General features: G+C 42.0%; 1 protein-coding gene across 1 annotated transcript; it reads right to left on the bottom strand.

Annotated features, from left to right (window-relative positions):
- Positions 1–85: 85 nt before the first annotated feature.
- Positions 86–19,489, bottom strand: mfsd14ba (major facilitator superfamily domain containing 14Ba). Its single transcript, XM_029445128.1, has 10 exons — positions 19,186–19,489; positions 16,033–16,131; positions 14,956–15,018; positions 14,436–14,563; positions 13,501–13,615; positions 7,929–8,045; positions 7,372–7,484; positions 6,885–6,982; positions 5,041–5,204; positions 86–4,764 (listed from the first exon to the last, which is right to left on the bottom strand). The coding sequence occupies exons 1-10, from the start codon at positions 19,258–19,260 to the stop codon at positions 4,495–4,497; spliced, it is 1,242 nt and encodes a 413-aa protein (XP_029300988.1). The 5' UTR covers positions 19,261–19,489; the 3' UTR covers positions 86–4,494.
- Between the last annotated feature and the right edge of the window lie 7,869 nt (positions 19,490–27,358).

Raw genomic sequence — 27,358 nt, 5'->3', positions numbered from 1 at the left:
TGTTGCCCAAATGTCAATGAAGACAGAGGCCCTTATGTTCTACATTGATTTTATTACAAAAAATAAAAATAAACAAATGACTCACTGAAAAACAAAACATATATTTATTTATTTTAATGGCAGCTTTAGTGTTTTAGCTTCTAAGGTCAAGCGGGAACTATCAATCTAAAATGTATTTATTCAAAAATACAAAATACAATTTATAATTAATTTGCAATAATAACATAGCATTATATATTGTGTTAATAATAGTGTTAGTTAAGTAATGGTAACAGTAACTGTAATAGTTAATAGTTGAGTAAAATTAAAACAAAAACCAAAAAAACACAATGTTAATGTCTTCAATTCTCCATTAGTAAACAAATCAACATTTTTGCATAAATTAAACTCTGAGTTTATCAGATTGACTACGTGTGTATAATTATATAAATGCACCAGGAATATATTATTTCACAATGACGTCCTTTTGTCATACACAAAGAACATTACAAAAAAAATTATTAAAAAAAAAATATATAAGTATACTCACTGTTTTTGAATGAGTTCCACAGTTGAAATATGGAAAAGGAGAAAAAAATAATTCTGATTCCCAGGAGGATGCAGGCAAACAACAACAACCAGCTGGATAAAAAAACAAAACACTTCAAGTGTTGTTCTGTTTAATTTCCAGTAACCAACAACAGGCTGGTAGATTTCCAGACAAGACAACAGTGTATTTACAGTGAATCTCATGTACATTTAATTTCTTCACATGTACAAACAATTAATCCATGTACAATATTTACACTGTTGAGTCAGTTTCACTGCTGCTGGACTAATTGAGCGGGTGCATTTGTCAATTAAATAACTGTGATGCCACATGCACATTAATATCCTACTTATGATCTGGGTTTTGCACTCACAACTACAGAAACCTGGATTATCACTGGCCCTGGTTTTCAGAAATGTAAACCTTGTGAAAAAAAGCATTAAATCTTTAATGATAATGGCAGCTAAAACGTTGTCTTTGTCATAATGGTAATGCAATGACACTTTGTCTTTATTTATTGAAAGAGCTCGAATGTATGAGATTAGATTGGAGAAATTAATTAAAAGCATATCTGTTTACATTTGTACAAAACAAATTGCAGATTTATTGATTTATCTAGCACCTTTAAAATTGTATTTCAAAGAAGTAGATGAGTTGCAAAGATATGAATAACCAGTTTCTCTTCGTTTAACCATCATGTTTTAAATATGACCAACGATGAAATCATTCTGATGACCACGACATAGTGTGCATGTAAACAGACTCAGGTGTGAAGAATGGGGAAAATGATTTGTTCGTTTCATAGTAATCAGAATGAACACGGAAAACACAAAGAATGAATGTTGGTTTTAGCTGCAAAGGGGGAATTGAATCCCCAACCCACACTGAGCCGTTGAGCCACACGAGACTGAACACTGAAGGAAAACCTTCATATCAATCACAATTACCAAGCTGATTCCACACTTCACTTATATACAAACCATAATATCATTCACATGTACATTAACATTTTTAGTAACTATGTACACTCTGTACAGTCAGTTATATACTGTTAAACTCTTCAGCATTTCTGTATAAATCTTCTCTAAAGCTCTTGTAAAATCTGTCTGATGCTTCAAGTATAAGTTAATTCAGAGGATTTTCACAGCTGTCAGGGAAAAACCTCATATCTGCAACAAATAACTTTCCAGTTGACGTCCATGTGTTTTTAAAATTATACAGTGAAGGACTATTGGTTATGAGACACCCTCAGCACACAAATGTCCAGCTTGACCCAGTTGAAGTAAAAGCTAGACTTGCAAGGTTTCATTTGGTCCAAGCACTCAGCGCAACATGGAAATCGAAGGCACAGCGACCCTGGGCCATCGGAGCCAGAAGCATTGTCGCTCTGGAACAGATTCATGGTGTCATGCTGCTAGCTAGTGGCAATTCTACATTCTAAACCTACATTCTGAAAAGGCACTACATGGCAGCATGACACTATGGAAAGCTGAGTAGCATGTAATATAACCACAATAATGATATTACAATACTGGAGGGTGTACAGGTTGTGCAAAATACATATGGTGACAATTAAACATACTGGTGAGAGCATTTACATTGTGTAACCCTTTTTATGGCATTATAACTGTGTTGTGCTGCACATAATACATTTTTGAGTTTTTCCTACTTCTAGCCATGATTGTGCTGTTTCCATGGGACAACAGGACTTACATGTTAATAAATTGTGGCGGCTTGGGGTTCAGAGGGCCAAATATTCAAAATAGTATTTCAGTGCTACCTCTTGTCCAATTAGCACCAATACACCAACATTGACGAATCATGAGATTATAGGAAACAATGTTTTACAGTACCAGTCACTGTTGGACTTGCATTAAATCTTACAATATATTTTAATTGTTTTCTGGTATCTAACTTGCAGATTTCACATTTGTACATTGGACAGTTTGAGCTCCAGAACCACTTTTCACTGAAATTAAAAATAAGAGCAATACTGTAACCATAAACAATATGGTTCCAACACTGTTGGTGCTTTGAATGCTAAAGCTAAAGTCGCAGCTCTGAAGTTGTTCCACTGCCAGCAGCATTCATAAAGTGACTTGATATAAAAATAAAACAAACGAGATAGAAGAGGAGTAAAGCCAGGATAAGTGTGATTTAAAGGTTCAATGTGTAGTTCTGAGCCTCCTGCTCTAAATAAATAGAGGGCAGAATTCACCTGTAAACTCCATATGATCATCAATGGAATATCTTATTGTTTGATGGATTCATCAAAACCATCAGTTATTAAAAAACAACTATAGTATCTGTTTATATTGTGTTGTAGTAGTTTAGAATAGTTATTGTATTCTAATGTAGTCTTTATATTGTGTATTGTACAGCTATGTATCGCTCTTCTAGTGTTGATATATTGACTGTGTATTTGTTACTCCTGTGGGAGGGGAGCATGCAGCGGCTCCGGCAGCTTGGATACGGCCGACGAATATCCCAGCACCGGGAGTCACAGCGGGCTGATGCAGCGCTGGGTCTAACCTGAGTAACTACAGCAACAACGTTTGAAGATCCGGTGGAGGGTTCGGCTAAATTTGAGCTAATGGAAGATCTGTCTGTCTCCCAGCCATCGCACACTCTACTCCCGGCGGAGCAGCCTCCCACCCACGGTGAAAAAGAGGCGAGGGTGCGAGTCCTTTTCTAGTTTCTGCTACTTCGGATTTAATCAAAACAAATGATCAACACATGCAGAATCATGGATGTGATGTAGACCCTGAGTCTGCTGAGTCAGCAGCTGTCCTTCTTCTCCCTCTGTACTGAGGCAGACTGCAGCTACAGTGACTCACTATCACCTCTAGAGGAACAAGTGGTATTACAGGCTGGACGGAGCGCAGCTAGCTGTTAGCATGCTAACTTCAGTAGATATCTCTGCAACACAACACAGAGACCTGTTTAACATAACGTCATTCACACTCTGTTCATAATGTTTTAAGTTTAAATTCTGGCAAATCTTACACATTGTACCTTTAAAAACAAGCTGATCTGAGGTAGTGACAAACAGGGACAATAACTAGTGACATTTTAATGAATTTTAAAGCAATTCAATTAGAGAAATTTAAAGGCCATTTAATGGAAATTTGGCCATGAAAATGATGAAAATAACTATTAAAATTGATATTTTGACATGTTAGATTTCAGGTGGTTGACTCATTTCTAAGCTTGTCACAATCATACCTTGTTAGCGATCGATAGCTCAGTGCAGGTTTGCTGTACAGTTGTCTAACCCTGCCAAAAAGAAAAACTAACCAAAACTTCTTCAAAAAAGAGTATAAATCAACTGATGTTTCAGCTTCTGTGAATATGTTGCAGACATGGTTCATCGATACAATAACCAATAATCAATAATAAACACAGCGTAAAAATGATACAGCTGAAGGTAAAACCACCCTTTCTTGTTTTATCACAAAAACAATCAATAACTTCAAGCTTAAAGATGAACCATGATCCTTCCATTAAAAATACTCAAAAAATACTTCTCTTTTCCTTCAAGTGATTTTATGTGGGCGTATCCCAAACTGGCCACACCTGTTCTATAAGAAACACAGTTTGTCCCTCCTCTTGTCAATCAAACGATGGTTTCCTGTCAAACTATGTTGTCCCTGCTGGCCTCACTGTCTTTCTGCAAGTCAAATAATCATCTTGATCTCTTCTGTCAAATCATATGACAACATCTTAATTGCAGATCTTTGCTCCCGCCCTCTTGTGAAAGAGACATCCTTATTGGTCACTCACAGGATGTTACTGTCTCTGCTCCTGGTAGCTGAAGTAGTCAGTACTGCCTACTGGCAACAAAACAATGCTATCGGAGTTTCTTGCTGTCAATCTCAATCTTCCAACAATAAAAGTACACCTAGTTCTGCCCTGCAGCAAAGAAAATGTGTTACTGTTTCTTTATCTTTGTAACAAAATGTCCATCAAACAACACTGTCCTGCAGCAGCGGTTCAAAGTCCTCGTCACTGGCGGTGGGCGGGGTTTCCTCGTCGCTGCCAGGGAGGGGTGTGTTGATGTGGACGCCGGCCAGCGAGGACATGGACTCCTTGCTGTCCAGGCGGGGCTTGTCGCTGAGGGACAGCTGGGAGGAAGAGGAGCAGGAAGGTTTCTCAGGGATGAAAAGAGCAACGAGGAAGGCAACAACCACGGAACATGCCCCCAACAGGAAGGGCGGGCCGGGGATCAGGCCTCGCTGAGAGAGAGAGAAACAAAGACATTGTAGGCCTTTGTTGTGAATCAACCACAGATGCTAGTGACTTCAGCTGACCAATGCGTGAGTCATTACTCTGAAAAGTTTATCTTAAAAAATGTTTAGACAGTGGGACCCACTGACAAGAGCGGTGTTACATCTCTGACAAAGCATGAACAATAAGAGCAGGCGACAATGATATTTTACTGTAAAAAAATATTATAAAGGTCGGGAACCTCATGTGTAGAGAGTTGGGGTGTATTTGAATGTATGCTGTACCTCAGTGGGACTTTGCAGAGGCAGGGGGTTGATGTTGAATTCTCCCTGGATGGGGTCCATGGTGTTGAGCTCCACGTTGAAGAGGAAGAAGATGAATCCGTACAAAGCTGGCCCCAGACCATTACAAAGACCTCTGATCCCTGTGATCATTCCCTGGACAACACCTGCAGAGAGCCATAAACACACTAACCTATTGAGGAGAGGGAGAAGAGGAGAGAGAAAGGAGAGAGGAGGAGAGAGAGAGATGGAGATAGGAGAGGAGAGGGAGAAGAGAGAGAGAGACAGAGGAGAGGAGAGAGAAGGAGGAGAGGAGATAGAGGGATGGCTCTGATATAGTCGCTCGTTAGGGAAGGACCCGCAGATCTCTCCCAGATTCACTCCATTCCCTCTCTCTCCTTCTCGCCCTCTCTCTTCTCCTCCTCTCTTCCCGTCCCTCTCTCTCCTCTCTTCTCTCTCGCTCTAGTCTCTCTTTTCCTCTCTCTCTTCTCTCTTCTCTCGTCTCTCTTCTCTCTTCCTCTCCCTTCTCTCGTCTTCTCTCTCTCTCCTGCTTCGTCCTCCCCTCTCTTCCTCTTCTCTCTCTCCCTCTTCTCCTCTCTTCTCTTCTCCTTCTCTCTTCCCTCTCCTCTCTCTTCTCTTCTCTCGCTTCCTTCTTCCTCCTCTATTCTTTCGCCTTCTTCTGCTCTCTCGTCTCCTCTTCTCTCGCTTCTCTCTGTTCTCTCTCCTCCTCTCTTCTCCTCTCCTCTCTGCGCTCTCCTTCTCTCGCTTCTCTCTCTCCCTCTTCTCTTCTATCGCTCTTCTCTTCTCTCTCTCTCTCTCACTTCCCCTCTCCTTCTTTGCGACCGCGGCGATCTCGGCTAGATCGGTCTTTCTGCTCTCTCCGCGCCTCCGTCTCTTCGCGCTCTCGCTCTCTTCCTCTAGCTAGATCTCTTCGCCCTAGAGAGACATGCGTCAGAGGAGAGATAGAGCGCGAGCCCAAGACAGAGGAGAGAGAGGAGAGGCAGACACGCGGAGACGGCGAGATTGACGGATAGCCCAGGAGAGAGTAGCGCTGAGACGACGTCAGAAAGAGAGAGGAGACGGAGCGGGAGAGAGGCGAGAGGAGAGGAGAAAGGCGGAGGATGAGAGGAGAGGAGAGGTGAGGAGGAGAGAGAAAAGCAGAGAGAAGCGAGGGGAGGAGGTAGAGAGGAGGAGAAGACAGAAGAGAGAGAGGAGAGGAGAAGAGAGATAAAGGAGAAAGAGAGAGAGGAGAGGAGAGAGAGAGAGAGAGGATAAAGAGAGAGAGAGGAAGAAAGGAAGAAGGAGATAGGGAGAGATGGACGGAAGGATTAGGAGTAAAGAGGATGAGGAGAGGAGAAGAGAAGAGGAAGAAGAGAGAGAGAAGAGAGAGGAGAAAGAGAGCAGAGAGGTATAAGGAGAGGAGATAGATTAAGGATGAGAAGGATATCCATATACAGCTTCAGCGTTATTAGATATATTAATATATATTAATATAGCAGAAGTAATGATGATAGATTATAGGATCGATAGACATAGGAGATGTAGGATAGAGAGAGATAGAGAACCAGAGAAAAAGGGGACAGCTGGAGTATTAGATATGATCTGATATTTGAGATTAGATATATATATATTTAATATATATTATATATCTTAGAAGTATATCTGAAACTAGTATATCTTGTAGAATTATAGATATACATATTAAAAATATACACTATATTATATTGTGGAGTGAGAGGAGGAGAGAGAGAATTAAGAGAGGCTTTGTCTCGCGTTTAAGTGAAGAGGAGAGGAGAGGAGAGAGAGGAGAGGAGGAGAGAGAGAGAGGAGGATATTTTCTTTGTCACCTTGTTTATCAGGATCAGCAGACTGTGACACCAGAGCAGACACAGCTGGGAAGGTGATGGATGACATTGCAGCTACAGCACCAGCTGCCCATATCATCCTGTTAGGGTTAGGGTTAGGGTTAGGAACACACACACACACACACACACACACACACACACACACACACACATACACAGTTTATATGTCTGATCTCCCATATTTTTCAGTGTGTTCAGTATCAGACATCAGTTTGATATGACTCCACAGTACAGAATAGAATTAGTTAAGAAATGTATATGTATATGTATTTTTATAAAAGATTGTGACTTATCTAACATCAAAACATGCTCTATTTGGCTTCATGATGAGATTAGAGTTGGAAACTGTAAACTGTAAAGCAGAAACTGTAACGTACGGCACAAGTCACAGGTCTTAGGTAGGCAGTAGCTGTGGTGGTGAATGAATTCAGCCTTAAAAAAAGTGAAAACACATGCACACTTATCTTACCATGGCTCTGATCCAAAGCCGTACCAGGCCAGCTGAAGGATCTGGAAGCCTAAACCCAACAGAACAGTGTTTTTATTACCCACAGTCCTCATCAGCAGGGTGAGGAAGAGAGTCTGAAGAGGGAGAGGGAGAACATATTTACTTATGTAAGAAACATATAAAATTCATTACAATTTTCTATTCTAATAAGTAGTAATGATTATTTGTGTCCATTTACACTTTTCATTTAAACTCTTTTTTACTTGCCACATACTGTGTTTACATCTCCAACAACCAGACCATAAGTCACTCATGTGTCGCTAGCTAAGTTATATTCTGTTAACTAAACTGCTGAAGTGCAGAAGTTATTCTTCCTTTACAGTCAACAAATGCCTGGTAGGCCCCCCACTTATTTGCTCATGTGGCTAATGAAGACGCATATATGTATATCGCTCTAAGTAAACAAAGGTGTATTGAATGACATCTAGATTGAATCAATTGAATGACACTTGAAATGACGAGTGTAAATGCGTTCTAATATCTTCTGTGTGTGTGTGTGTTACCTGTGTGTGTGTTACCTGTGCTACGATAGACAGAATGCCCACCACTCCAATAAAAACTGCAATGGTTGTGGAGGAGAAATTTATGACCTGGAGGGATAGAAAGACATTTGTTTTTATTATTATTGCTACTTTCTAAAGAGCCCATTGAGGAAAATCTTTATTTATGTGCACAAATTAAGAAATAAAACATAACATTACACACACTGTTACTGTCATAAATATTGACATTTTAGCATATGTTTAAAGAATGTCAAAGACAACACAACATTGTTTAACAAATCCAAAGTATGTCAATGTATCTCTGTCCAAAACAAAACTTGAACTTTAAAGTCCTGCAGAAGAAGCTAGCAACCTGTGAGAGCTCCCACCTGTCACTCAAAGCGGCCACGCCTTTAATTATGCTTAACTTTATGCCATTGGTTTGGCTTATTTGTAGCTAATAGTTGAATTCATATTCTATTGTTTCTGTATGTTGCACTTTTGTTTGGCTTATTTGAAGCTGTTGTTCTGCAATGATTGTACCTATTTGAAGCTCATGTACTTGCAAGAGTCTTGCTGTTGTATCCTCATGATTGTTAGCACTTTTTGTAAGTTGCTTTGGACAAAAGCGTTAGCTAAATGAATTGTGATGTAATACCAGGCTGTACATGTTGTTTTTTGTATATTTCTGTTGTAAGGTCGGGCATTTTAACACAGATGTCTAAACAGGTATAAGAATGGTATGAGAAAAACTATGTTTTTTTAAACAATAAACCCTAAATACAAGTAAGAAGCTGAAAATAAGCATATGTCCCCTTTAAATTTCACACTGTGAAAAAGGAGTTGTAGTAACAATGGCAGTAATATTGTTAGTCCATCCATCCATCCATCGTCTACCGCTTATCCGGGATCGGGTCGCGGGGGCAGCAGTTCCAGTAAGGAACCCCAATCTTCCCTTTTCCGGGCCACATCCTCCAGCTCCGACTGGGGGATCCTGAGGCGTTCCCAGGCCAGTGAGAAGATATAATCTCTCCACCGAGTCCTGGGTCTTCCCCGGGGTCTCCTCCCAGCTGGACGTGCCTGGAACACCTCCCTAGGGAGGCGCCCAGGTGGCATCCTTACTAGATGCCCGAACCACCTCAACTGGCTCCTTTCAACGTAAAGGAGCAGCGGCTCTACTCCGAGTCTCTCACGGATGGCTGAGCTTCTCACCCTATCTCTAAGGGAGACGCCAGCCACCCGTCTGAGAAAACCCATTTCGGCCGCTTGTACCCGTGATCTCGTTCTTTCGGTCATGACCATAGGTGAGGGTAGGAACGAAGATCGACCGGTAGATTGAGAGCTTTGACTTCTTGCTCAGCTCTATTTTCGTCACAACGGTGCGGTAAAGTGACTGCAGGGCGCAGCCCTGGCGGAGGCCAACATTCACTGGAAACGAGTCCGACTTACTGCCGAGTATCCGGACACAACTCTCGCTTTGGGCGTACAGGGATTGGATGGCCCTCAAAAGTGACCCCCTCACCCCATACTCCCGCAGCACCTCCCACAGTATCACCCGGGGGACCCGGTCATACGCCTTCTCCAGATCCACAAAACACATGTAGACCGGATGGGCGTACTCCCAGGCCCCCTCCAGGATCCTTGCGAGAGTGAAGAGTTGGTCCGTTGTTCCACGACCAGGACGGAATCCACATTGTTCCTCTTCAATCAGAGGTTCGACTACCGGCCGAACCCTCCTTTCCAGTACCTTGGAGTGGACTTTACCAGGGAGGCTGAGAAGTGTGATACCCCTGTAGTTGGCACACACTCTCTGGTCCCCCTTTTTAAATAGGGGAACCACCACCCCGGTCTGCCAACCCCTAGGCACTGTCCCAGACTTCCACGCAATGTTGACGAGGCGTGTCAACCAAGACAGCCCCTCAACACCCAAAGCCTTCAGCATTTCTGGACGGATCTCATCAACCCCTGCGGCTTTGCCACTGTGGAGTTGTTTGACTACCTCAGTGACTTCCATCAGGGAAATTGACGATGATCCCCCATCAGCTTCCAGCTCTGCCTCAACCATAGAGGGCGTGTTAGTCGGATTCAGGAGTTCCTCAAAGTGCTCCTTCCACTGGCCGATAACCTTCTCAGTTGGAGTCAGCAGGGTCCCACCCTTGCTGTACACAGCTTGGATGGTTCCTCGCTTCCCCCTCCTGAGGTGCCGGATGGTTTTCCGGAAGCACCTTGGTGCCGACCGAAAGTCCTTCTCCATAGCTTCTCCGAACTTCTCCCACACCCGCTGCTTTGCCTCTGACACGGCAGAAGCTGCCGCCCTTCTAGTCCTTCGATACCCTGCAACTGTTTCCGGAGTCCTCCCGGATAAGATAACCCTGAAGGACTCCTTCTTCACTCGGACGGCTTCCCTGACCACCGGGGTCCACCACGGTGTTCGAGGGTTACCGCCCCTTGAGGCACCTAAGACCTTGAGACCACAGCTCATCACCGCAGCTTCAGCAATAGAGGTTTTGAACATCGCCCACTCAGGTTCAATGCCCCCAACCTCCACAGGGATGGCTGAAAAGCTCCGCCGGAGGTGTGAGTTAAAGATCCCCAGGACAGGGGCTTCCTCCAGACGTTCCCAGTTCACCCGCACTATCCGTTTGGGTTTACCAGGTCTGTCCAGAGTCTTCCCCCACCCCTTGATCCAACTCACCACCAGATGGTGATCAGTCGACAGCTCCGCCCCTCTCTTCACCCGAGTGTCCAAAACATGCGGCCTCAGGTCAGATGATACGATTACGAAATCGATCATTGACCTTTGGCCTAGGGTGCTCTGGTACCACGTGCACTTATGAGCATCCTTATGTTCGAACATGGTGTTTGTTATGGCCATTCCATGGCTAGCACAGAAGTCCAATAACAAACGACCGTTCGGGTTTAGATCAGGGAGGCCCTTCCTCCCAATCACGCCTCTCCAGGTGTCTCCATCGTTTCCCACGTGTGCGTTGAAGTCTCCCAGCAAGACTACGGAGTCCCCTACTGGAGCTCCCTGCAGGGCTCCATTCAGGGTCTCCAAGAAGGCCGAATACTCAGAACTGCGGTTTGGGGCATAGGCACAAACAACAGTCAGAGTTTTCCCCCCCATAACCCGAAGGCGTAGGGAGGCGACCCTCTCCTCCACTGGGATAAACTCCAACGTAGCGGCGCTCAGCCGGGGGCTAGTGAGTATCCCCACCCCGGCCCGACGCCTCACACCTTGGGCAACTCCGGAGAACAATAGAGTCCAACCCCTATCCAGGAGTACGGTTCCAGAGCCAAGACTGTGCGTGGAGGTAAGCCCCACCAGATCCAACTGGTAGCGCTCCACCTCCCGCACTAGTTCCGGCTCCTTCCCCCACAGAGAGGTGACGTTCCACGTCCCCAGAGCCAGCCTCTGCTGCCCGGGTCTGGTCCGTCAAGGTCCCTGACCATCACTGCCACCCATGTGACAGCGCACCCGACCCCAGCGGTTTTTCCCATGAGTGGTGGGACCACAGGATGGATGGATGGGAGGCACCACGTAGCTTCTTCAGCTCTTACTGAGTTTCATTCAGATACTATGTATTACTGAGATGGAAAGAAGCGGGGAGGAGGAAGAACACTTTGAAAAGGAAACTGATTCAACCATGACCAATGACAGAGGATTTCAAAAGTATCCTGTATAGATTGTGTGCATGTGACGTCACGCTTATTTCCCAACCCGGAATTCAGCCATGTTGGATGGTATATACAACCAAGACAGCGGCCGTTCACGTGTGAGTTGCTGCAACGCTTCGTAATTTTCTTTGTATTTAAACGTCTAAGATTGAAAGAAATTGCCAACCTTGTGCGCAGTGTATAATTGTGGTAATAACTCTACTCGTGACCCAGAGAAATGGTTCTTTAGATTTCCTACAATCATCAAAAACAAAAATCCACAAAAGAGGGATGCACGCCGTAAGCTGTGGTTTAGCAACATAAATCGTAAGGATTTAACAGAAGAAAAAGCACATTTCACCCGTGTGTGTGTGGCGTCCACTTTATATCTGGTAAGAGTTCATGCTAAAGCTATGTTTACGTTTACGTTAGCGAGGATAACATTGCCGCTCTTCTCACTCACATACCACGGGTTGAGCGGTGTATCTCGAGCTCTTTGAGAGTGATTTACACGGGCATGGACGAGCACCCTGTCATCTTTCAGTGGTTTGGTAAGAAGACTACCAACCCAGCCAGAAACAAAGAAATTATAAGCATCTAAGCTCTTGTATACCTTCATTTGTGCGTTGGTTGCCCACGACGTTTGTAGCACAAGGTAGTTCACAATATCAGGATATTCAATCGGCGGTAATGAATCTAAATCCTCAATATAATCAGACGGCTTTAGCGTGTACGGGTCAAGGCCGCAAATTTGGACTTTTTCCTCTGAATCTTGCCTTTGCAGAGGACTGCAGAGTTATGTTTTTAGTCTGGCTTGTCTGTCCGTTCACGGTGCGGATACACAAATTATTTTTCACTTTCCTTAACATGGCGAGACAGGGCATTCGGCCTTGGCAGAGGATTGTGCTCTCTAAGTGCCCTTCTAGTTTTTCTTACTTAACCTTAATACATGAACTGTTCTTACAAAGATACAGAAGTGCATTGACCTGACATTTGAGTTATCAAATCAAATCAAATTTATTTATATAGTACAATATCACAAATGACACATTTGTCTCAGTGTGCTTTACAGACTGTACAGGATACAACACCTTCTGTCCTTAGACCCTCGCACCACGCAAGGAAAAACTTACTCAAAGAAACCAACAATTAAAGGGGAAATGTTCTAAACCTCAGAGAGAGACTGAGGAGGGATCCCTCTCCCAGGACGGACAGACGTGCAGTAGATGTCGTGTGTACAGGATAAACAACATAGATACAAATACAACAGAACAGATGGTGTGCTCGAAAAAGTTATTTAAAAAATTGACTTTTTAGGAGAAACAATAGTGCGAATAAAAAAAGAAAGGCCAAACAATGACCAAGCTTTGTAGACAGGATTGTTAATTGTGAAAATGGCAATAAGTACTTTTTAGTATACTTTGTCTATCATTGATTACACCTACCAACTATTACTACAGCTTCTGTGTTGACCAAAATGACGCTAACAGAAGTTTCACTTATTACTGACTGGTTAGTGAAACAAAAGGGCAACTGTCTGATTATCAGGCTAATTTAAAGGGGTTTTTATTAGCCAATTTAATATTTTGTGAAAATAGAATTTACCTGATATTATCAAAATGTTTTGTGGAAAAATGTTAGAGTTGTCTTGTGGGTTACACGTTTAATGCTTACGTCTGGATCATTAATCGTGGCTGCGCCTGTTGCCGTGATCCTGCTTCACGCCCACATTAATATTGCTGGCGGCACCTGGAAACTCTTTGGCATCCTCCTGGATCCAACCTTTTCATATATGTTCACAATATCATCAATGGATTTTATATGTTGCAAATATATTATGTTGTTTATTCTGTACACACAAAATCTATTGCACATTTGTTCGTCCTGGGACAGGGTATCTTTCTGAGAATGGGCTATATAAAAAAAACTTTGATCAAACAAGAGTGCTTACCAGACCGTAGGCTGTACTCCTCTCTCTTTCATCCGTCACATCAGCAACGTAGGCGAATACGACCGAGAAGGTGACAGAGAAGGCTCCAGACATGGAGATCATGGCGAAGTACCACCTACAGGACAAGCAGGTGTGAGAAACAGCATCAGTTCTTTTCAGTTTCGCCAATGCAAAAGAGAACTACTCGAACTGCTGTAACTGTCCTGTGAAGGCTGTGACCTTCAGTTGACTCACTGAACACAAAGCGCACCTTCAACCGGGCAACTAAAACCACCAGCGACCCCTCCCACCCAGCCCACCACCTCTGCCAGCTCCTCCTCTCTGGAAGGCGCTACTGTACTGTACTGTCCGCTCTATTCTCCTTGGCCAAGCTTCAATAAATGTTTAGTCCCCTGAATCTCTTTTCATCACAAGTTGACCACCTCTCAGATTTCTATCACATACGTCATGATTCAGTTTCCATTGCACTTTGTTGCATTTAGTTGTATCTATAGACCAACTTTACAGACAAGCGTACAAACCTTAATAACTTTTTTTTTCCAGTTGGGTGTAGAAGACCTTGACTGTCCTGCACAGAGCCCTAACCTCAACCCCATCTAACGTCTGCAGGGTGAACTAACGGGTGGCTCTAGTGGCTGAATTGGAGCAAATCCCGGCAGCCAGGTTCCAAAATCTTGTGGAAAGTCTGCCAGTATAATGGAACAGAGAAGGCTGTGATGTTCAGGAGTCTATACTTTTGGCATATACTAGTGTTCATGGTGAAATAGGCCTGCTCCATTGGAATAATTTTGCATTCAGTTTATATTAACCTCCCATGTCATAGTTTATAACCATAACCTAACCTTATGGTAAGGTTTACCAGGTGACTCCCTTGACTTCACTATGCTACTCTACCTGTATCTCTATAATGACATTAAGAGAACAGTGAGTCCTACCAGGGGCTGAGCCTCATCAGAGGGATCGGAGCGCAGGTGAAGAAGACGGTAACCAACAGGAAGGTCCGCCTGCCCCACACATCCGACAACGCACCAATCAGGGGAGCAGACATGAATGACAGCAGACCCTTGACATGAAGAGGCGGAGTCAGTGACACAATAAACAATCCTGCATCGTCTGCAACAGTAAAATATATTTCTTCTGTTTGGTCTTATATTAATCAAGATTCCACATCGATTCATCTTTTAAATATAAACAATCTTTAGTTTACTACTCATGGTTAGTACCTCTCAGCCTATGAAAATTACCCTGATGATGTCATAGTGATGTCATCTGGGTTGAACGGTGTGTGTTTACCAGGCAGAATTGCACTATGAGAAATGTATGATGCAGAGGTTCTAGAGCCCCCCCCCCCTGGAATTGCAAATCTAAATCATTGGAGATCTTTTTTTAAATGTATCTATACATAAATAATGTATCTACAGTATGAGTCAAAAAGCTGAAGTGCTGGATTCTTACCTTCACGCCCTGAATGAGGCCGTTCATCAGGAACGTGTGCTGGGGAAATGTTTCATGTAAAACCTACGAAGAGAGACACCAATATCTATAAAACATACACAGATTTCACAGTATAAGCAAAAAACTGGTAAAGGTAAAAACAAGTTGCTCCACAAGATCTGAACTCTTTATGTATCTTGCACCGTGAAGGAGCAAACAAACTATCAACAAGGTGAATGTTGATATTCAATAGACATGTTAAGTGGAATACTAGTAGTAGTTTTACTAATTAGAGCCAAGTAATGTTTGACTTTCCATACTGATGCACACTATATCTGTGCTTTGGGAGCAATACAAAACAATACTTTTCTTAATGCTTTCAAACTTTTTCAACATTTACCAAATCAAGCCAAACTTCATGTTTTAGTCTTTGAAGAGCCCATTAACACGGTGCTTTAGCTTGAACATACAGATAGTGTTAGCTCCTGTTACACTGGATGTGTTTCAGTCATCCATCTCACTTTGAATCAGCAGGTGTACACAGTGTGCGCTGTCACTCACACATAACTGAGACACAACAACATCTGTTGCACTCTCTTGCTTTCTCGATATCATTTCAAATGACAACTCGGGACTAAAGTTACCTATGTAACTATGGCTCCATGAATTCTGGATGCCTGCCAGAGACAGTATGTATGATCTGGATGAATCAGTTACTATAGCCGTCATAATGAACCAGGTGCTTCTGTTTATTACAGATATACATGTATTTTCTGAGTCCAATGGGACATTTTTTGGACAATTGGTTTTTAGAATAATGGGCCATCGGAACAATGGCATGGCACCACATCTGATCACCAAAACTAAGATCTGACCAAATATTTAGTGACAACTTTCAGTCCTTGACAGATTTGTCAGACCTACTTTTTAAGCTAGTCACACGCCGTCAAAGTGAGATGTTGATGACTCTCTATAATGACACGACAATATCTAGTGCGGCCTTTTCCACATGGGAGCTGATCCCTCGCCTGCCTTGCTCTATATGAACGGAATCAGTTGCTCATGACCACCATCTTCCCACCACACAGTGTTACTCACAGTGAGCATTGGCGTGGTGAGTAATCCCCAGGCAAAGAACTCCAGGAAGATCACCACCACCGCATGATACACACTGGGCCTACCGATACCCTGCTGGAGCTGGAATACACACAGACATACACACATTCTACAATCACGAACAGCTAAATATCATCATCGCTGTTAGAGCTTGGACCATCGCTGACCGCTGTGAATATTACTCAGACTTGGGTTTCATGGTACCTGGGCGAAATATATGTGCACAACTTTTCTCTAGGAATTTTCTTTCGGACCCATCATGCAATGCTTTAACTAGCATACAGAATACAAACCCAGATCACAAAAAATAAACTTAGATATTGTGGAAGGGATATACCAACTTTTCATTCAATCTCAAGCAAAAGGGAATTGTTTAAACTATAGAGGCTAAACACAAATATAATTGAACCTTTACCTCATTACATTATTACATGGTGTATATGTAATTGTCTATAAAAGAGCAAGCTAGGAAATAAAGTATTTTCCAAACTTATTTGAGCATTTTGGCTGATAAAAGCAGAAGGAGTATTTAAGTGGAGCGCCACACATGGAATGATTGTCACTGACACAGATACACAGGATTTAGGTGGAGATGGACTACTTTCTATGTTTAGCTTGAATAACAGCAGGTTCTAACACAGGTTTAGCCTGCGGAGATAATGACTGATGGATCTGCTCTCGTATCATTGAGCTTTACGTCAGCAGACGGGAGACTGTGTGATTGGAGGAAGATCACGAACGGGGTGAAGATTTCCATTATCTTCAGATGTTCTGCTTGCCTCTGACACCTCAAACATGGCTGATATCATTGTTTTCTATATTCATTTCAATTTAACAAACAATACAATAAAATGACATATTTTGTCAAACTGTCAAACTGATCCTGACAATTTTAATAATTGATTAATCACTTCTCAGGTTCCAACTTCTCCAATGTGAGATGTTCTGCTTGTCTCTGTGTATATCATGTAAACTAGGACACAGATAAAACAGGACATTTAAAAGCGTCTCCAGGAAACTGAGATAGACTTGTATGTCTACAGAAGGCAGTGGACATCCATGTGCCTTGCATTTGGGACCTTAGCTCTATCCAACTGCACAGGTGTGGTTGCGGAGGACACGCTGGCAGCCCTGCTGCTGAATGCTGTTTATTCCCTGGTGTTTAAATTTAAACGCTGTGCTGTACGGGTGAGTACAGGTTTCTCTTTCTTATGGAGTGGGATCAGGGATTCAAATCTATAGTAATGTAATTGTCACCTCTCTATTGTTGGATGCGGAACTACTGTAGTCTGTGTCTGTGATAACATTAGGCCGCTGATGATGAATTATATAATTGCAAGAGACTGTGTGATCAGGTGCCGTAATCCATTCATTCACACTGTGTCACATGAGGGCTGTGCTTTTCTTTATGGCTATTTGTTCATTGTGTGACCCTTCCAAGTCAAGTCCCCACAGACTGAGCTACTGCTGCCCAGCTGAAAAAATGTGGCGCTTTTTTGAGGTAAATCAACTTCTCAGTACGAACACCTGAACAGCCATATTTAAATCAGTAGGTCCTAGAAGTTGTAAAATGAACTAATAGCCGAATCCAGAGTTATTTTCCCTCCTCTGTTCATGTGAATAAGCCGAGAGCGGCCGTGACGGAGAGGGGGGAGGAGGATTTTAGGGAAAATGGTAGTCCACTTGCTTCCTGGGCCCAGAGATGAGAAAGATCCCTGGATCATCCGGGTAATTTATCACTCAGTAGTTGAGCCATATTGAGTGGCTTTCATATGAATGAAGGTGAGCCTGCTCCAACGCTGTATCCAGTTCTGCTACACATCTATGGTAGGAAGTGGGCTAAACTTTACGCCCCTGGATCCCATTGCAAGAAATTCTCTAATGGTGTTAGTTTTGACAGTTGATTGGTTTATCAATCTTTCCCCCACTTTATTGAAAACGTACTTACTGTATTTCTACTACATTAGAAAACAAAAAATGAAGTAAATCTTTGCTTTTCAGAAGTAGGAAACATGATTAAACTTGTTGCTGCTGATTCATTTGTTGTTGATCAACTATTACTCAATTAATTTACAAAAATGTTCAGCTGTACCTGGTGTATGTTTAGTAAGAGATTAGTCCCAGTTTGAATTGAGTTGAGTTTATTATTAGGGCTCTTAATGTTTTTAATATCTACCTCCCTGATTCTCTTTATGCTTTTTGTAGGGCAATTATTTTCATTATTGATTAATCTGTCAATTATTTTTTCAATTGATCTATTATTGTTTGATCAAAAAAAGTCGTAAAGTGAATATATTATATCCAACAGAGAAAAGCAGCAAATCGTCCCAGTGGAGAACCACAATGTTATTGCTTGATGCTGTAATACTATTTGCCACATTTGAGATAACGGTCATTTTTTACAGTACTTTTCTATTTCCCTGAAATGTTATGTCTACTAAAGTAAATTACAAACTATGTTGTTAAAATATTGTAATTCTTTCTGATGAAGGATGGAGGCTGATGGAGGTTGATGGAGCCATGGAGGCTGCGTGATGGATGTGCAGTCTCGGCCTGAGAGCTGTTATGTAACAGATAGTGGCTCCATCCTGACCACATCATCCTCACACTCAGCTGTCTGCATTAAAGCCGCTCTGCTCTGCCGTGTCTCCATTACAACACACATCTACTCATCTCCATCCGACAAACAGCCATTTTGGACCAGAGCCGCTCTGTTCGGGCTCATTTTCCTGGAGTCATTCATTAATTTGATAATCTTTAACATTTGATCTATTCCGTTCTATTACAGTGATTTACTGCCGCTAACTGATTTGAGCAGCTTTGTGTCAAGTGATCATATTTATGGCTATTTTTGTTGTGCAACACCACATCATTTATAAATGAGAAATACGTCATTTGTTTTAACATCCTGTTATGTCATACACATCCTGACCGTCCTTTTTTATTTTTTTTATTTTTTTTTACGAAAATGAAAGTTTATATAACTGTATGGATATCTGAGGTGTAATGTTAGGATACAGACATTATAACAGCCTACAGCACTTTAAAATATCATGGATTAATGCAGGATAAACAATCTTACAGGTTGATAAATTAATAATTAAAGATTAATAAAATAGCGGGTCATCCACCCACCGCAGCTCCGTCCTTCATGATGATCTTCTTGACCAGCACCACCCGGCCGGTTCCCGCCGACTGCTCCCCCGGCATCTCTTCACACCCGTCACGGGTCACGAAGCATCCATGCCGCGTAGATATCCGAGGTTCTCCGGGTGCTTCCAGCGTGCCTCCTTCAGTAGCCCCGAAAAGGCTAAACCAAGCGAACGGATGACAATAATAAAATAAACCGTGTTGAGGTAGAGATAATGTCCACAATGTCTCCAGTTAGATCTGCTGTCAGGTCACTCCGCAGCTTGCCTGGTACACTCACCTTGTACCATCAAGTTAGACAGGACTAGTAAAGGGTTTCCGGTTTGTGTTTATTTTCAGACTAAAGGCGTAATTTGTTTTATTTTGACCAAATCCAATATTCAAACATTTATTTTAAAAAGAAATAGGCTAAATGTCTCTGACCATATTATCTATGTTAAAAAAATAATAATTCTACAACTGAATATTGACAGTTTTTGATTTTGGTCCTTTAAGAAGTTCTTGAACTGTGCATATCATTTATTTAAAATACATTTATATATTAATCCATTAAAAAAAAGTCCCATTAACAGCACCGTAATTAAGGGATTTGGTTGTATTCACTCATAGGAAGTTAAACTGGTCCTGGTTTAATTTACTACTAACCTGAATTAACCTGTTCCCTTTCTCCCCTTCTTTTCGTATAACATTCTACATTTATTTTGAAAGCGAACTCGCTTTACTTTCTATCACACCAACTGCACTTGACTTTTTTATTCGGTCCGATCAAATCCATTCCATGTTTTTAAAGACCTGGACCGGTTCTAGGCCTCACTAATGCGGGTCAGAACGTTACACAACACAGAAACGGACAAGAACCCATGCAATAAGAATTAGAGAGAGAAAATTAAAAAACAAAATGATAACATGATGTGTCTGGCAGCATCCCTTGGCCAGGAGGATCGGTACGTTATATCAAAGTGGGCAGACAGAACTAGTACCAGACCGGAAATAAGAGCCTGCACTCACTTCGAAAGAAAACAATGTAAAACATATTTTCAGACAGAATTTATATAATTTTCCTTTTGTAATACGACCCTCCTTAAAAAACACGATTCGTCCTTACATACCCTTTCCATTACTCCAAAAATGTGTCTTTATGAATTGGTCAAGATGTGTTTTTTATTGTGAAAATAAAGTTGCATTTCCGGTTAGGTTAGTTTGACAGTGGCAGACGGACGGGTATATCAAGCGTCTGCGGCTCAGGTTGTGGTGACGGTGGGAAACGTGACCAGTCGACTTACATCATCAATCAGCAGAGAATCAGACGCAAAGCGAGACGACGCTTACAGCGTTTTATTTTACAACCATTTCAGTTTCCATTTTGTTAACTCATTATCATTTAATTGATAATAAGAATTATGACGATGATGTCATTTTTCTTCCTCTTCCTAAATCCCTTTGAGGTCATAGAGGAGACAGGGGTCTGGATACCTAGCAACCACTGAAATGAAAAAAAGGGGTAATTTTTGTTATTTAAGGGCTGGTTGAGAAATGTTATAAAACCTAATACTCACATTTACAGTGTCTACCCAGAGAGGACAGCAAATAATAGTCATTTAAAAACATAATAATAATACTATTAATAATAAGGAGTTAAATGTGCTGTGAACAAGGACACAGCCATATGGGCAGATTTTCTGTAGTTTGTATTAAAAGCTTCAGAGACAAAAATCAGCTGTGATCATATTTGAATAAACAAATCAGATGTGAGACAGTGTCAACAGAGATGAGAGCATCACAGTGTACATGAGAAGTAAGTAAGTGCTCAAAAGCCAAATTTTAGACATTTTACTCCTGCACATAAACACAACCTTCATTGGGCGCCCTTCCAGTGTAGAAAACGTAATACAGTGAACTAATGCATCTTGAAGAGACTTAGCTTATTTTTTAGTTGCCTTACATGCATGCTAAAAAACATCATGCCCGCTAGTGTCCCATCCCACTGTTTGAGTTAAGGTTAGATAGCCAACCTTTTAGTGTTTAGACACTCACAGCACTCAGTTAAAGATTGGGTAGGTAACATTAGAGAAGCCAGCAAGAGTAAGATTTACTTTTAAAATTATCTAACCCAAAACCCAACCCAGTGATGCCAATGTTTTTCAAACGAAAGTAGCTGGCAGCGAGAAAGTTGGCAACACTGACAGCACGTCTCTTCAGGCCTCCCTCCAAAGACTCTCCCCATAAATGATCATCATTCGTTAACAACGAACATGGCTATTGTTAGTACTACAGCTGTCAAGCTAGCAGCTGGTGGAAAACTCCGGTGACGCACAATGAGTGCATGGACAGAGTGCATGTAGGCAGACAGGCAGTTAGGTAGTCAGGCAGGTAGGTAGATAGGCAGTTAGGTAGGCAGGCAGGTAGGTAGACAGGCAGTTAGGTAGACAGGCAGTTATGTAGGCAGGCAGTTAGGTAGACAGGCAGTTACATAGACAGGCAGTTAGGTAGACAGGCAGGTCGGTCGTCCAATCATTTCATGATTTAGTCCTGCGACAGCCACAGATTTTTTTTTTTGTCAGAACATTTGATTTATTGATTGCTGTCGGGACATAAAGAGAATTTTAACAAATATAACAAAAACATTTTTTTTAAATACATTACCCACCTTAGCTTTAAGAATAAGGAAATAATGGTGACATTGGTTAAATAGTGGAAAAAAAGGACCAGAATCTTTTCCTAACCTTAACATTACATTACATTACAGTTCATTTAGCTTTTGTCCAAAGTGACATACAAAAAGTGCAAACAATCATGAGGATACAACTCCGAACAACAAGAATCTTGCAAGTACATTTGCTTCAAATAGGTACAATCCTTTAAGTGCAGAGCAATAGCTTTAAATAAACCAAACAAAAGTGCAACATACAGAAACAATAGAATACAAATTCAACCATTAGCTACACATAAGCCAAACCAATATAAGGGCAACATACAAAGACCAGTTTTTTTCTTCTTCTTCATTGGCCGAGGTGCAAAAACAGATGAGTTTTCTGTCTGTGTCGGAAGGTGTGAAGACTGTCTGCTGACCTGACATCCATGGGGAGGTTGTTCAAACTTTTTGGAGCCAGGCTAGCAAATAAACTTTTGTTTGAGGGGAATCTAGGTCCCACGTGCAGTGAGGGAGTAGCAAGCCGATTGGCCGATGCAGAGCAAAGTGAACGCGCTGGGGTGTATGGTTTGACCATGGCCTGGATGTAGAAAGGGTCTTGCACCAGAGTTTTGAAGCAGATTCGGGCCACCATTTGTAGCCAGTGAAGGGAGCGGAGGAGCGGTGTAGTGTAAGAGAACTTGGGTAGATTGAAGACCAGTCGGGCTGCTGCATTCTGGATGAGCTGTAGAGGTTGTATGTCACATGCAGGCAGTCCAGCGAGGAGGGAGCTGCAGTAGTCAAGGCGTGAGATAACCAGAGCCTGGACAAGAACCTGCGTCGCCTTCTGAGTCAGTAGAGGACGTATCCTCCTGATGTTGTACCGAGTGTGTCTGCAGGAGCGGGTTGTTGCAGTGATGTTGGCACTGAAGGACAGTTGGTCGTATAGTGTCACACCCAGATTCCTTGCAGTCCGAATCGGGGAAACAACAGAGGTGCCGATGTTGATGGTAAGGTCTTGGATGGGAGAGCCCTTCCCCAGAAGGAAAAGGAGCTCGGACTTGTCAAGGATGAGTTTCAAGTGATGTCAGCCAGACAAGCCGAGATCTGGGCATCCACCTGATTTCAGATCTGGGAAAAGACAGAATCAGTTGAGTGTCGTCTGCGTAGCTGTAATATGAGAAGCCATGAGAGTGAATCACAGAGCCAAGTGAGTTGGTGTACAGAGAAAAGAGGAGTGGACCCAGGACGGAGTCCTGAGGTACCCTGGTGGTGAGTTGACAAGGGTCCGACAGAGACCCACTCCAAGTTACCCTGTACGTGTGGTTCGTTAGGTAGGATTCGAGAAGGCAGAAAGCAGAGCCTGAGACTCCCAGTTCTTGGAGGGTGTAAAGGAGGATCCAGAAGGATCACAACAGAGGAGAGGGAGGCTGCTCTAGCAGCGTGAAGTTCCTCAGTCACAGCCAGGGCAGTCTCAGTTGAGTGGCCTGCCTTGAAACCAGATTGGTGCGGATCAAGAAGGTTATTCTGGTGAAGGTAAGACGAGAGTTGATTAAAGACTGCACACTCTAGTGTTTTGGAAAGAAAATAAAGAAGAGAGACAGGTCTGTAGTCTTTCACTTCAGAGGGGTCGAGTGAGGGTTTCTTTAAGAGAGGGTTCACTCTTGCCTCCTTAACATTGTTAGGAAAGCAACCAGTTGTTAAAGGGCCTACGAAATGATAAACATGAATTTCTACTGATGATAGTAAATGCTATTTGTGGTGTAAAATGATGTGTTATTTATGACACAATGATCGTAGTATTTAATAAATCATGATTTAGTATGTCGACCACCGATGTTTACATTGCCGCTACCGGAAACACCCGACGCCGTGTTCTGACGTCACAAGTAGAATACAGTCCACCAGTTGAATACACAGACAGGACGGCAGAAGCGGCAGACATGGCGATGTCGGACTCTGGCTCGGATATTTCGACAGAATCGAGAAGAAGAGGAGTTTATTGAAGAGGATGCCGGTGTCGTGGATTTAGATCATGCGGGCGAGTTTAACGTGGTGGAAACAGAGCAGCTCGAGACACAGTATTCAAGATGGAGACACAGACGGGAGCGAGCATGCGGATGATGGTGACGGTGATCCTGGATTTGGCGGAGATCCTGTGCGGCAACAGAACACAGACAGGTATATACATTTGACTATAGTTCATAGAACTTCCCAATAAATAGTGAATACATCATAATAAAACGTAACATTATCCTCGATCGTAAATAGATCGCAAGCTATCGATAGCTTCTAGCGAGTCGATAGCTTGGTTTCCTTGAATTGTTATGAACCCGACTAGTTGTCCGCAAATTGCTCGATCGCTAAATATTCAATTATTTCTCTACTTGGACACATGGACGTATGTAAAGCTTGATAACTTGATAACTTGATTCTTTCTCAACATTTCTGCGGTTGAGGTTCTATCGTTGTGTCTGATGTCAAACGTCATATATTACGAGGCTGTATATAAAGCATTAGCTATTAGCTAACAAACAGACTGGAGGACAGCGCTGGTTTATAAAGTATAGTCTGTGTACTGACCGTCTCAAGGCTGCCTATAGTAGCCGGAACACTTACCAGATGTTCATGGAAGTTACGATATCGTAACTTTACGAGACTTACGTGAAACGGGTAACAAGTTGCTACTAGATAGATCCAACCTCCGTACGACCATAACAAGCTTATGAGCTGCTTACGAGCCTGTCGTGAAACACAGGCATATAAATAGTATGAAATTAAGATGACGTTAATATTGGCCTTTTTTCTGGATATTGCATATTGTGTACATGTTCTTACCATTCTTCCTTTGTACAATTAGGTATACATGTGAAAAATGTACAATTATGGAAGCAATTGAAGAGCTGCTGCAAAGAAAAGGATGTCATGGAGGAATTCAATGAATATGAGGGACATGGTGCAAACATAACCTGCATAACAGATCACCCAGGATTCAAATCAAAGTGTCTGGATGTTTGGGTGTTGCAGACAGCCTACCACAGGTATTCGAAGAGAGACAGACAACAAGCAGGTGATCAGCGATGTATGTATGTATGTATGTATGTATGTATGTATGTATGTATGTATGTATGTATGTATGTATGTATGTATGTATGTATGTATGTATGTATGTATGTATGTATGTATGATGCTGACCTTTGGAACAACCAACTTGGATTGGAACTTGCAGTCCAGTTGACCTGACACGTGGTCGCGCCTGCATGGACTTGTGGTGTGTCCGTGGAGGGGGATCCGTCTGCACAGCAATTTCTTTCTGACATGTCTGAAATGTACAAAACACAACTTTTCTAATAAATCTTTCAAACCAGCTTGAAATTGTATTGCGTGTTTATACATGTCTGCGTAAAGAAACTATCTAATAACATTCATAATAAAAGATGTGGTTTAATTGAGAGAGAAATTATATCAAATTAAACAAATATATGAATTATGTACATGCATGTGGTGATATTTTTAACATGTCATGTGAATGTCTACTGGTACTAGAACTGTAATGTACAAATGACGTACAGTCTGTATACTTACTGGTGTACACACGGCTTCCTCCCCAGTCTGGATGTCCAATAGATGGTCGCTGATCATACAGGTATCCTCAGTTCTGTCCGTGGCTTCATTCACCAATGTTTCAATACCTATGTAATAATAGGGTGATAGTTAAAAGTTAAATAGACTCACGCTTTTACTCAAACTACAGAATAAAATGGGGAAGCCTGTTATAAACATTGAATCTATACTTAATTAAGCTAATGAAGTGTAATTAGCTAAAGTTATTAATACTACAAACAATAACACAGATATTGGCCAGGGCCTGGTGTAAACTCGTTCCATACACTAGGCCTAGACCGATTATGGCTTTATGCTTGAAACAATAAATAAAGTAAACAAGTAGCATGGCTTACCTTTGCTCTCTCCCTTTTGGCAAATGCATTTCGTCATCTCTTTGGTGGAGGACTCTGCACCGGCGGACGTATTTGAATCGGCGTGCTGGCTTGTGCTGGCTGGGGTCTCGCCAGTATTGTAGGCACAACATCTGTGTTTAGTTTTAAATTCTTTTTGAATCTCATTTCCTTGGCGAGCATAGTTTGTTCGAAACACGATCTCTCAAAGTGCTGCCCACAAATCATTGGTTTCATCAACGCACTTGTCTTGTCCATAAACGCGACATTTTATCATCTTTTGGCCACAGAAAGCTAGATTTGGAGACGGCCCCACATCCCCATACAACACATCGCTTCACAATTATCCTTGGCGATCGATTGTTGTCCGTTCTTTCTCGTAATAATTGACAGCAGTCTTTGCTGGACGCTTCAACACAGAAGAACACTGGCGGTGGCTGTATTCTACTTGTGACATCATCGCCCGAACATTGCCGAAGTGGATGCTCTCGGTGCAGCGATCGATTGTTGTTAGCGGAAGTAATTTTTATGCTGTTATGATCGTGATTTATTACCAATACATCAATATTAAAAAAATATATATGGCACATTTCACAATAGATATGCAACCTCTATCATATACCAAGCCCAATAACACTGACGAAATATCATTTCGTAGGCCCTTTAAGGAAGTGTTGATGAGATTGGTGAGAAAAGGTGGTGAAGAGCAATAGACTGGAGAAGGTGAGAGGAAATAGGGTCCAGAGGGCAAGTGGTAGGACGGGCAGAGGTAACGAGAGATATAACTTAATTTGAAGAGAGGGGGGAGAAAGAAGTAAGAGTGAGGGGAAGTGATGTGGATGGTGAACAGTTGATGTCAGTCCAAAGGGTGGCCCAGGAATGGCCGACTTCCTCTTTCACAGACTTTCCATTAATTCCTGCTTAGTGTTTAACATTTTTTTAAATGATTATTGAGATGTATTAGTTGTTCGAAATTAAGAGTGGGCCAAGCAGCAAAACAACCCACCACATTTATCTTACAAAGGTAATAATGGTCACAGTAAATTCTATGAAAATAGTTTGGCTCTGCAGAGCTCGAATCAGTTCACTCCTGTGTACATGTTGTAATTCAATTCAATTGTACCATTATAAACCATACCGTTTATAATATTATTTACAGTCCCATTCTATGTTTCCAGTCTGTTTGGTAACAACAGAAGAAGAATGAAGTCACTCTGATCAGCAGCAATAATGGCTGAACAGGCAAAGGAAAGCGCCACACCGACATAAACTGCTTCAACAAAGAATATAAATACTGAATTTTGTGTAGAAAGGTTTATAAGTTCTTTACCCTGATCTCTGCTTGGAGCTCACAGGTAAAGTTAAAGTTGTATTATTTTACCTGAACACAAGCCCCTTCATGATTAATGCATGTTTTATGTTATCTTCTTGACATGAAGTCAGACCTGCAAAAGCTGATACTGTATGTGTTCCTGATAATGAGGATTATTTCTTTTGTCATTTTGTTTTACTGATTAAGGATATATATATACTTTTTTCTCAGTTTTCTCACTTTGCCCTGTTGAATGATGAC

The sequence above is a fragment of the Cottoperca gobio genome, chromosome 12, assembly GCF_900634415.1.
Source record: "Cottoperca gobio chromosome 12, fCotGob3.1, whole genome shotgun sequence".
Classification (NCBI taxonomy): domain Eukaryota; kingdom Metazoa; phylum Chordata; class Actinopteri; order Perciformes; family Bovichtidae; genus Cottoperca; species Cottoperca gobio.
This window is presented reverse-complemented; position numbering and strand designations above follow the sequence as displayed.

What these genes read in the sequence shown, in the direction of transcription:
- mfsd14ba (XM_029445128.1), bottom strand. Translation starts at nt 19,260, where the DNA reads ATGCCGGGGGAGCAGTCGGCGGGAACCGGCCGGGTGGTGCTGGTCAAG. An exon ending in GGAGTACAGCCTACGGTCTG is followed by an intron (nt 8,046 to 13,500) that starts GTAAGCACTCTT and finishes TGGGCTCTTTAG; the next exon opens with AAAGTAGCAATAATAATAAA. An exon ending in CTCTGCAAAGTCCCACTGAG is followed by an intron (nt 4,765 to 5,040) that starts GTACAGCATACA and finishes TCTCTCTCTCAG; the next exon opens with CGAGGCCTGATCCCCGGCCC.